The 10,829-nt window shown below is 34.8% G+C and overlaps 3 protein-coding genes across 3 annotated transcripts in view; 1 reads left to right on the forward strand and 2 right to left on the reverse strand.

Moving 5' to 3' along the window:
* The first annotated feature begins 3,359 nt into the window (after positions 1–3,359).
* Positions 3,360–6,764, forward strand: LOC112457613. The gene is made up of 3 exons (XM_025020774.1): positions 3,360–3,707; positions 4,437–4,690; positions 6,637–6,764. The coding sequence occupies exons 1-3, from the start codon at positions 3,372–3,374 to the stop codon at positions 6,638–6,640; spliced, it is 594 nt and encodes a 197-aa protein (XP_024876542.1). The 5' UTR covers positions 3,360–3,371; the 3' UTR covers positions 6,641–6,764.
* Positions 6,765–7,064: 300 nt separating this feature from the next.
* LOC112457608 (E3 ubiquitin-protein ligase cblA-like) lies at positions 7,065–8,893 on the reverse strand. The gene is made up of 4 exons (XM_025020772.1): positions 8,833–8,893; positions 8,202–8,282; positions 7,859–8,113; positions 7,065–7,757 (listed from the first exon to the last, which is right to left on the reverse strand). The coding sequence occupies exons 1-4, from the start codon at positions 8,843–8,845 to the stop codon at positions 7,435–7,437; spliced, it is 672 nt and encodes a 223-aa protein (XP_024876540.1). The 5' UTR covers positions 8,846–8,893; the 3' UTR covers positions 7,065–7,434.
* LOC112457612 overlaps positions 8,880–10,829 on the reverse strand; it is a gene marked incomplete at its 5' end in the record, with an annotated part of 2,822 nt that continues 872 nt past the window's right edge. The window contains 6 exons of the mRNA XM_025020773.1: positions 8,880–8,913; positions 9,022–9,166; positions 9,237–9,570; positions 9,681–9,884; positions 10,068–10,130; positions 10,314–10,570. Of these exons, the coding sequence (XP_024876541.1) occupies positions 8,880–8,913; positions 9,022–9,166; positions 9,237–9,570; positions 9,681–9,884; positions 10,068–10,130; positions 10,314–10,570 (1,037 nt within the window). The remainder of the gene's footprint in view (positions 8,914–9,021; positions 9,167–9,236; positions 9,571–9,680; positions 9,885–10,067; positions 10,131–10,313; positions 10,571–10,829) is intronic.

Raw genomic sequence — 10,829 nt, forward strand, 5'->3', positions numbered from 1 at the left:
CGGATCGGACACAGTGTCGATCGGACACAGTAGGAAACGGACACAGTGCGGATCGGACACAGTGCGAATCGGACACAGTGTCGATCGGACACAGTAGGAAACGGACACACGGTGGTTGCAATCGGACACAGTGCAGATCGGACACAGTGCGGATCGGACACAGTGTCGATCGGACACAGTGCGGATCGGACACAGTAGGAAACAGACACAGTGCGGATCGGACACAGTGCGGATCGGACACAGTGTCGATCGGACACAGTAGGAAACGGACACACGGTGGTTGCAATCGGACACAGTGCAGATTGGACACAAGGCGGATCGGACACAGTGTCGATCGGACACACGGTGGTTGCAATCGGACACAGTGCAGATCGGACACAATGCGGATCGGGCACAGTGTCGATCGGACACAGTAGCAATCGGACACAGTGCGGATCGGACACAGTGCGGATCGGACACAGTGCGGATCGGACACAGTGCTGATCGGACACAGTGGCGATAAGAAGTAATCTAATATATGTAAATCCTTTATTCAAGTAATCTATGTAACCCTTTATTCAATTATTCAATTAACTAAATTTTTACAATATGTGTTAAATTTTAGGTAAGTGTATTTATGTCACTTTGATACATTGATAATATAAACTTATTCCGTGACAGTTTTTCTAACCTCAATATAATATATATGTGATCAAATATGAGCGTGTGCGTGTGCGTGTGCGTGTGCGTGTGCGTGTGCGTGTGCGTGTGTGTGTGCGTGTGTGTGTGCGCGTGTGTGTGCGTGTGTGTGCGTGTGTGTGCGCGTGTGCGCGCGTGTGTGTGTGTGTGTGTGTGTGATTCGATTACAATGACTTTTATATAATTAGAGTAAACGATACAGTAATTGACAGCATAAGGTGATTGACACTGTTATATTTGTACCCATAATAGATGAACTGTTCATCGCGCGATTAATTGTAAGATACTGAAGACGACAGTTCTTTTTGATTACTTTACATAAGTACTTTATGATTCATTGTGCGAGTAGTTTGTCTTCTACGGTACAAATATGTCATGTAAGTGTCAATCACTGTACCCTTGTCAATTACTGTACCGTTTACTCTACATAATGCCTATCGAATTATTTAAACATAATTGCTGTCACATATAGTACTAGAGTTGTTTAGGTTTATTTACTATATGTTTCAGGTGCCAAGGAAGGACATGTCTTGTGGATCACTCGCAGTTCATAGAAGATTCAGTTTAGTTCAACAAAAGTCGATAAATCCATTTGCAAAATATGAGATTCTTTTAAGCGACGATTTATTTTTACTGTCTTCGCTACTAGAACCTTGTATAATGTTATGGAGTTTCTTCAAATTTATTGCAGCATAATTCCTTTAATGTTCATAAATTCTATAAAAAATTATAAATATTACGCTTATTCAGAATTAAATTACATAAAATAAAGTCCAAATGTTACAATGTGGACTATAATATTAACGGTGAAACCATATTTGCTATTTACATCTTTCTCCTGTCTCTAACATAGATTTAATACTTTCACACGCATAAGTATACGCACGTGCACGCACACACATGTAAACAGCAAAAATGATTTTATCGTTAACATTATGTGTAATATCAATATTATTAATATTTACGTTACGCATATAATATTAATATTATATGCATAATGTTTGCACTTTACTGTGTAATTTAATTCTAAAGCGTAGTTTAGAGCAATTTTATAGAGCGCGTGTGTGTATAAAACTAGATTAATCAATAATCAAATTATTAAATTTTTACACAATACTCGAATTGTATTGTAAGCAGGATTGAAAGTCAAAATACAAGTAATTTATTTACAAAACATAAGTAATTTGTTGGGAGAAGACTTTGAACGAGCAATAAGTTCCCGCCCTTCTAGAGGGCAGCCCCCGGTTGGCGGTGCGACTCGGCGCGCCACCCGTGCGTGCGGGCATCAGTGGTGCTCACAAGAGCCTCGATCACCGTCGTGTTCAGACGTGTCGATTACGGTTTAAGTTACAGAGTGTGATATACTTATATATAATAAAGACAGTATTCAGAGTGTACAAAGACCAAGATTGTTGTGTTCCCTGCTCATCTCACCACATTTCAAGTCGTCCCTGATTATATTTCCAATAGGTTATGGGCCCAGGGCACGATTCTTCTGCGTGAGGAACATAGCACGAAAGTGTATATACGAAGTGTGTGAAACGCCGGCGAAGGGCATAGAAAGAGATAGAAGCATCTAAAAGATTAGAGAGTGAGTAAATAATATTCCTCGTTGCTGACGAGCAAAACGAGAGAATTCTCAGTTAATAAGAATGTTCGTTCGATAAATACTGTTACAAGGAGATAGATGTTTTTGCCATTTTTCTCGAGAAATAGAAATAGAGGTAATAATGGTAATAAGAGAATTAGAGAATAGATGTGTAAAGTGTAATAAAGAAGTAGAGAATAATGAAGGAAAAAGAGATAGAAAAATGCCGCTTGGTAGCAAGTCGGCGACGTGCGCGTGCAAGTCCGATCGTGAACGGCGAGAGTCATTTCTTTTGGCGCGCGGAATTTTTGGCGCGCGGAAGTCCGATCGTAGACGGCGAGAGTCATTGTTTTTGGCGCGCAGAACTTGTTGCTGGGCGCGCACAAACACATAATCGATTTCGACTAACAACATGGCATCGATGCTAGATGGCTAGATTACGATACATGTAAATGTATGCGTATGCTAGATGGCTAGATTGCGATACATGTAAATGTATGCGTATGTATAAAAACTCTATATGACTCTATATGAGTTTATTTTTTTTGAAATCGATATGTATCGGGTCGGTAATTGAGCATGACTTGCTGTGCGGTGTAGCTTGATTACTGTTTAGGGAAGCCGCGTAAATTTGTATGGGCCCCGTGCGTGTGCGTGATCAACCCGAGCTCCCATAGATCTTTTCAGCAGTGCTGGGGATCGCAACGGACAGTGGTGTGTGCGTGCGGATAGCCCTGCAGAGGCGCGTGGTTTTCTCGCTTTGGGGTTATTGTGAATTGCAGTGCGTTCTATATAGCCTCATAAGCATTAAATTTTTATCGCTGAAAGAGATCTAGTGATAAAAATTGTAAATTATTATTTGTCAATACGAATGTTGGTTTATCTTGTCAAAAGAGGAATGCTAATGTTCAGTTGATATTTAAATCCCGATATAGATGGAAGAAGAAGAAGGCTAAGATGCGCTGGTCGACTACGACAGCGATAGCAGCTTTATCACGGTAATAGATAGAGAAGCAAAAGATAAAAACGACCAGACAGTAAGAAAAGATAGAGGTAAGAGAGTATTTTTTTTGAAAATAAAGTAGTCCAGAAGAATAATATATATATGCATTCAGAGAAAATAAAAATAGTAATTTCAAAATTCCGTATAGAAGCAAAAGACAAAAAGGAAACTGAAGCAAAGGGTGCAATCCCGAAACGCGGCAAACCAAAGATAATAGAAAACATAGATGTGAATAGAGAATGGGCTGAAAATCGTCCTGTACTACCTATAGGGACAAAGATACTTTACGAGAAACAAGAAAAGATGGTTGAGAAAATGGACAATTCGATGCAGATGCTGGATAAAGTAATGAAGAAGGCCACCGAGATGATGGAGAATATGGTGGAAGTCTCCCGTTTAAACTTAGAGAAAGAAAAAGTTAAACTTAGACGTTTAGAGGTAAGCAATACAGATACCCAAAGTTCAGTAGAAAACAGTAAACAAACGGTTAAAGAACTAGAGGTAGAGTCTAAAAAGAGAAAATTAAATGAAATAACAGTCTGTTCAGCCGAAAAAGATAGGAGTTTAGAGACAATGAAAAGAGCTATAGAATTGGAATTGAACAGTCAAAGGTTGCATATTAGAAGAGAATATAAGCTGACGCAAAAATCCAACTTTGATCTTTGGATGGATTATTTAAAATCTGAGTTAATGAATAACGAGTTGTTAGATGTAATAGATTCAAACATTGAAAGTCCAGAAAATCTCTCCGAACTAAAAGTTGCTAAGAGAAAAAGTCTTGTTAGAGATATAATAATCAATCATTTAGATGAAAACTATCATAAAAGGATTCTACATGAAAAAGATCCGAAAGAAATTTTGAAGAAATTGAGAGGATATAAAAAGAGTGAAGTAAACGTTACTCATGCATCGGTACGAGCTAAACTCTATCAAATTAAAATGAGAAAAGACGAAAAAGTAAGTGATTTTTGTGAACGCTTCGATTCAATAATTAGAGAATATGAATCATGTGAAGATGCGGTACCCCTCACAGAACAAGAGATTAGATCTGCACTTTATCAGGCTGTGTCAATTAATGTACCAGAGCTGAGGAATGTAGATTTAATTAGAAGACAAACTAATCTTAAAGAAATAAACATAGATGAAATAAAGTCTTTTATGATGCAGTTAGAAGCAGAGACTAAAAACGAGAATAAAGAAAAATTAGAGAAGCCCGAAGTCAGGGTACAGAGGGCTGCTGCAGAAGAGAACATGAAACAAGTGAAATGCTACAGATGCAACCGAATGGGTCATATGGCAAAGGACTGTCCACTAATAGAATTTGGTGCCTGGTTTTGTTGCTACTGCCAGGAAGTACGAGGTCACAAGGGTGATAATTGTCCGAGTGCCGAAGCCCAGGCGAACAGAGCTAGAGGAAAAAGGTATTTAAATAAAACCATTAATAAAAACATAAAGAAAAAGGGTAGATTTGTGCAAAAAGGCACAAAAAGAGTAGATAACAAAGGGAAAATAACCAAGATACAACCAGCTGAGAAACCTATATCAACGAAAACAGCAAATGAAGGAGAATCAGAAGAAGGTAAATAATACATGGTTAAATTAATAGAAGATAGAGATAGTTCAAAAGAGGTAGTCAATTTTACTGCAGATTCGGGTGCTACGGATCATATTGTGAATAAGAATTTTATTCTGTCAAAGTTTGAAAAATGTAAAGATAGAGTTATTAAATGCGCGAATAAAAATAAGCTTGCAAACATTTCAATAGATGGTAAAGGAAATCTTACGCTAATAATGAATGAAAAAGAAAAGAGAGTCATTAAATTAACAAATGTAATTGCAGCAAAGAAAGTATCCAAAAATTTACTATATCTAAGAAAGTTGGCTGATGCAGGGTTCAGTATTTATTTAGATGATAAAGTGTTTAAAGTTTACAATAAACTGACAAATAAAATAGTTTTTAAAGGAATTTACAGATGTAGAGCAAAAATAGTTCCACATAGTGAGCTTCCTGAACAATCGCAAGCAAACATTCAGACCAATGAATTATCAATTTCGGAGGGAGAGTTAAATGAGAGGGATAATGTTGGCTCTGCGATTGGGAGGGAGAATGAAGGAGAGCTCACAAATGTGAACAAAAATATAGAACACAATAATGCTGAACTCGATCAAGTCATTAAGTTAGAAAATATACAGACAATAGAGAATATAGAAGAAATGTGTGAAAGCTCAGTAATTGAAAAAGTAAAGAAACTAGAGAAAATAAATGAGGTGATGTTATGGCATGTTAGATTAGGTCATGCATCGTTAAAATATCTAAAACAATTACAAAAAGTAGAAAAGAGATTAGAGAATGTAAAGTTTGATAACTTTATATTAGAGTGTGAAGTATGTATAATGGCAAAGATGGCAAAACTGCCGTTTAAAGAAAACAGAAATAGAGCACAGAGACCACTACAGGTAATACATACGGACATCATAAGTCCAAAACCTACATCCTATCCAGGACAAAAGAGGTTTATAATCACTTTTATAGATGACTATTCTAGATTAGCAAAAACCTACTCTCTGAAAACAAAAGATGAATCGGGAGAGGCTCTAGAGAAATATCTTATATCCGCCAGAAATCTACTAGGAAAAGAAGAAAAGCTATGCTATGCAAAGTCAGATCAAGACAAAGAAGTTGCAGAAAGGTTCAACAGAACGTTGAAAGAGAAAGTAAGAACATATATGCTCGACTCGGGATTACTAAAGAGTATGTGGGAGTTGGCAGTTGACGCTGCTGTGCATGCGTACAACAGATTTCCACATAAGACTTTAGAGTATGAAATCCCGTTGAAGAAGTTTTCATCAGAAACAAGTTGTCATTTTAAACAAATAAAAAAAAATTCGGATGCATTGGATATGCAAGAGTACCAAAGCCTACGTCGAAATTCGACAAGACAGCTATTGGTGTGTTGGTGGGATATACTGACACTGGATATATACTATATACTCTGGTATCCAAGCACGAGAAAATTTATAGAGTCATGACAACAGAGCAGCAAGAAACTGCACTAAGATGGATAGAAGTCACAAACTTAAAATGTTTGATGACGACTTAGAAGAAATAAAGAAAGACTTAGAAGAAAAAGAAGAAACTGGAAACAGAAAACATATGGATAACACTCATGGAGATTTTATCAAGCAGTGTGTTTTAAGGGAAGGTAAAAGTCGAATGGATAAAGACCAAAGAGAATTTGGCAGACATTATGACAAAACCTTTACCTCTAGAAGCATTTGTGTATCTGAGAGATAAAATAATGAATATAGAGTTTAGACAAAGTTAGAGATTAATTTTAGTCGATAACTAATTCTTGTTATGTTTCAGATAAAGAGGAAACTTAGAGAGGATCCGTGGATCGCTCGCCCAAAGGGAGGGAGTGTTGGGAGAAGACTTTGAACGAGCAATAAGTTCCCGCCCTTCTAGAGGGCAGCCCCCGGTTGGCGGTGCGACTCGGCGCGCCACCCGTGCGTGCGGGCATCAGTGGTGCTCACAAGAGCCTCGATCACCGTCGTGTTCAGACGTGTCGATTACGGTTTAAGTTACAGAGTGTGATATACTTATATATAATAAAGACAGTATTCAGAGTGTACAAAGACCAAGATTGTTGTGTTCCCTGCTCATCTCACCACATTTCAAGTCGTCCCTGATTATATTTCCAATATAATTTATTCACAAAACAATTAAAACTATATTGCAACTTATATATTGCACAATAAAATAAACCTTAATTCTATATCCTTTAGAGTACGAGAATGAAACAAAACTTATTTTTTTTAAACATAGCTCACATTTGAAAAGCAGTACGTACGCCCGTTCTTTCTTGTTTAAAACAAAACATAAAACAAAATCCTATTATTAATTAACGTAAAATACACTTATAAGAAAAAATTATTTTGGTATGATTGCACTCTACCTTACAACATTGTGAAAAACTAACAATAGTTTCAGATTAGCTTGCATACAGTCTTTTGTACGTAGTACATAATGCTTAACATATACATATAATACCGTTACATTAAAAACGAATCTTTCAAAGTATGGCCGACAAATGTCTCCGATTGAATATTAAAAGTTATAGGCAATCCTAAATGTTCATATATTTAGAATAAGATGTAAATTTGTTTACGACATATATACTTTGTAGACCGTTGAAATTTCTTCTTTGCAAATCGGACATTTTTTAACATAATCATTCTCGCGCATAATATGATTAGCACATTCTTCACAACAACAGATATGACCGCACGGTATGAAAACTTGATTCGCTTCAGCATCAATGCAAGCAGTGCACGTACGGTCAGATCTCTTCGTTTCTCGATTTTCTTCGCACGTTTCCAGAGAATGTCTTTCGACTTTGTGATAGGGTACACAGTCGCTTTCTAAGGTACTTTCTTGATCTTCGTACCAATATCCAAAATCATCTTCTGGAATGTTATAAATGCGTTCTGAAAAATTTCGAAACGATGTGTTATACTATATAACAATCAAACTATATTTTTAGTGTTCTTACTGTTTACTAAAAATATGTCATATATCTAACTTATACCTTCGCCAAATTCATTATTAGATTGTGATAAATTGGAAATGTTATTTGTATTTTGTGTGTCTTCCGTTGTAATTATCGGATTAGCTGAAGTAAAATTTCTTGTGTTGTTGATTGTGACATCCATATCAGTTGCATTTTCGGAAGTGAATTGTTCGTCTTGTAACTGCTCATTTTTAACAGAATCTTGTCTTTGCACTAATGTAAGTAAATCTCCGGAAATGTTTGCATTTATATTACTGTTAGCAATTCTCAGAGCTACAAAATTGTTTTAAGAGATACGAATTAATAGTAGAGTAATATATAAATATAATACTCGTGATGTAATATTAATTAAAATACATACGTTCCTCCGATGTAGAATTGCAACTTTCTGACAGAAAATCGGTACAAATTTCATAATTATCGTTTTCACTGGTTATAATTTCTGTAATGCAAGAGTCTTGGTTAAAAAATCCAATTGAATTAGATGAAAGAAGTCAATATATAATCATATCGCTTTTAAAAATAAAAAATATATTAAAATCACAAATATCAGATTGTTCATAAAATATTCTAGGTAAGTTTATTGTAAGTTATCGCTTTAATAAATCATATTTCTATTCATAAAAATGTATGTATTTAGTTCGTTAATATTTTATTTATAAAGTTACTAATATTCTACATAATTTTTATAGAAAAGTATATATATTTTAAAAAATATGTAATTTTTTAAGTACGACTAGTACTAACGTACATATAATAAAGATAAAAAAAATAGAATACTTTTGCGTCAGTAGAAACGTATACCTCTGATTAATGCGATAGTTTTTTTACAATAAACTTATATTTTATTGAGGATATAAAATGATATTTATTAGTAAAAATATTTGAATGCTTTAACTTCTTTTTGTGTGATTCTATCGAACATCAAAATCAAAAAAATTTATGTTTTATACACGTTTGTAATATATTTCTGAATTTCAAAAAATAATTACCTTCGTCAGTCATGTCCAAATTATATAAATAAGTTTCATGAAAGTGACTAAATGATTCTAAAAACCCTAACAGGTGGTAATCTGTAAGAAATAAATAATTATTTTTAGATATTAGCATTAACATACAATTAACTGTAGAAACTAATTTTTCATAGATTTAGTTGCAATTTTCTGTAACTGATATATTACCTATTTTCTACAAGATCTTTCTGTTTCTGCAGTATTATATTATTTCTTTCTCTATTAGCTCGAGTTTGAGGTCTACGTGCCTGAAGATTATTTTGTAAGCGACGAAGATCAATTTCTTGATCAATAATTACTTTTTTCAAATTTTCTGTAACATAAAGTAAATAAAGTAGATATATTATTTCTAATTTACTACTATTATAACATAAAATACTCACCAATAAATATCCATACATTTGGATGTCTACTCCCGAATTTCTTTGAAATCGTGTTATGAAAACTCTCAACAATATTATTTGTACGAACAGGACAGCCATATACAGAGACTTTATTTGCTGCGGGCAACCATGTTTTACGTAAATAAGACATAAATTGTAATATCATAGGGTAGTCACCAGATATGGTATCAGATATGGTATCAGCTATATATTGTAATAGTGTAAAGCTTTGTTCAAATAAACTGGCTGGTATTAATGGTATAGACATAACCATCGTTATTAATCTTCTTGGGGCATTTTTCAAACCAAGTTGCCGCCATTTGCGCAGCACAGCCTTCGAGTTTAAAAAAAGGAGCAAGTTTTAAAAATTTAATAAATAAGAATCCTCACATGAATAAATAATATAACTCAGTAAAAATAATAAATTATTTTAAATTGACTTACTTGGTTGTAATGAAACCAGCATCCTTTCAAACTGGCTTTGGGGAAACATTTATGAAGGACTTTATTTGTTGCGCGTTCATAATCCCCCATTATAAATTTGACATTATTTTTTACGTCTGGAACAATTTCAATTATTTTCTCCCATATTGCTTGATAAAGAGCAAATGTTCGTTTCTCACATAATATAAAGAAAACAGCAATACCCTATTATCAAAAATCATGACAAGTTAAAATAAAATCGATAGATCCAGATGTATGTACATAAAATAAAATCGAGCAGTTAAAATTTGTTTGTGTTCGTTTTTATGTATTTAAATTAGCTGTTTTATTTTATGTACATCTGCCTTTATTCATAAGAAAAATATGTAATAAAAATGTATAACATACTGTATTTTTATAACGTATGTGTACAGTATATAATTGAATCATGTACGGATGGCGGGGGACAACCTGTAAATGATAAATAACTTAAAACTCTATAATAATATAATATAATAAAATTTAAATATGAAAAATAATAAAATTTTTCTTTTATTATATAAGCGATTATCTTAGAAATATTATTAACGAATATAAAAGTATTAATGCATTCAAAAATAAAAAAAAATATTTTTTTTTAAAGAAGCACCTTACCGAAAATGTTCCATCAACAAAAATTTCTGTAGCTGTTTTCAAGGCATTAATAAGTACATCGTTCGAAAATATAGCAGCCATGCTACCATCCTGTGCAACTACACTTCCTTTATAAAACTCTTTAATCCATTCATATTTAATTAAAGCAGCACATAAGGCTTGAAAGGTACATGGTATAGGAGGTCTTTGTTTAGCTCGTTCTCGAGCCATTACACTTTTCATAGAATTAAATGATGCGCCACTGTGTCCGATCGGCACTGTGTCCGATCCGCACTGTGTCCGATCCGCACTGTGTCCGATTGTTACTGTGTCCGATCGACACTGTGTCCGATCCGCACTGTGTCCGATCTGCACTGTGTCCGATTGCAACCACCGTGTGTCCGATCGACACTGTGTCCGATCCGCCCTGTGTCCGATCTGCACTGTGTCCGATTGCAACCACCGTGTGTCCGTTTCCTACTGTGTCCGATCGACACTGTGTCCGATCCGCACTGTGTCCGATCCGCACTGTGTCCG

The sequence above is a fragment of the Temnothorax curvispinosus genome, unplaced genomic scaffold (assembly GCF_003070985.1).
Source record: "Temnothorax curvispinosus isolate PA1 unplaced genomic scaffold, ASM307098v1 QBEX01007982.1, whole genome shotgun sequence".
In the NCBI taxonomy this organism is placed as follows: Eukaryota; Metazoa; Arthropoda; class Insecta; order Hymenoptera; family Formicidae; genus Temnothorax; species Temnothorax curvispinosus.

What these genes read in the sequence shown, in the direction of transcription:
- LOC112457608 (XM_025020772.1), bottom strand. An exon ending in CAATTCTACATCGGAGGAAC is followed by an intron (nt 8,114 to 8,201) that starts GTATGTATTTTA and finishes ACAATTTTGTAG; the next exon opens with CTCTGAGAATTGCTAACAGT. An exon ending in TAATAATGAATTTGGCGAAG is followed by an intron (nt 7,758 to 7,858) that starts GTATAAGTTAGA and finishes GAAATTTTTCAG; the next exon opens with AACGCATTTATAACATTCCA.
- LOC112457613 (XM_025020774.1), top strand. Translation starts at nt 3,372, where the DNA reads ATGCATTCAGAGAAAATAAAAATAGTAATTTCAAAATTCCGTATAGAA. An exon ending in TTAAACTTAGACGTTTAGAG is followed by an intron (nt 3,708 to 4,436) that starts GTAAGCAATACA and finishes TTTATGATGCAG; the next exon opens with TTAGAAGCAGAGACTAAAAA.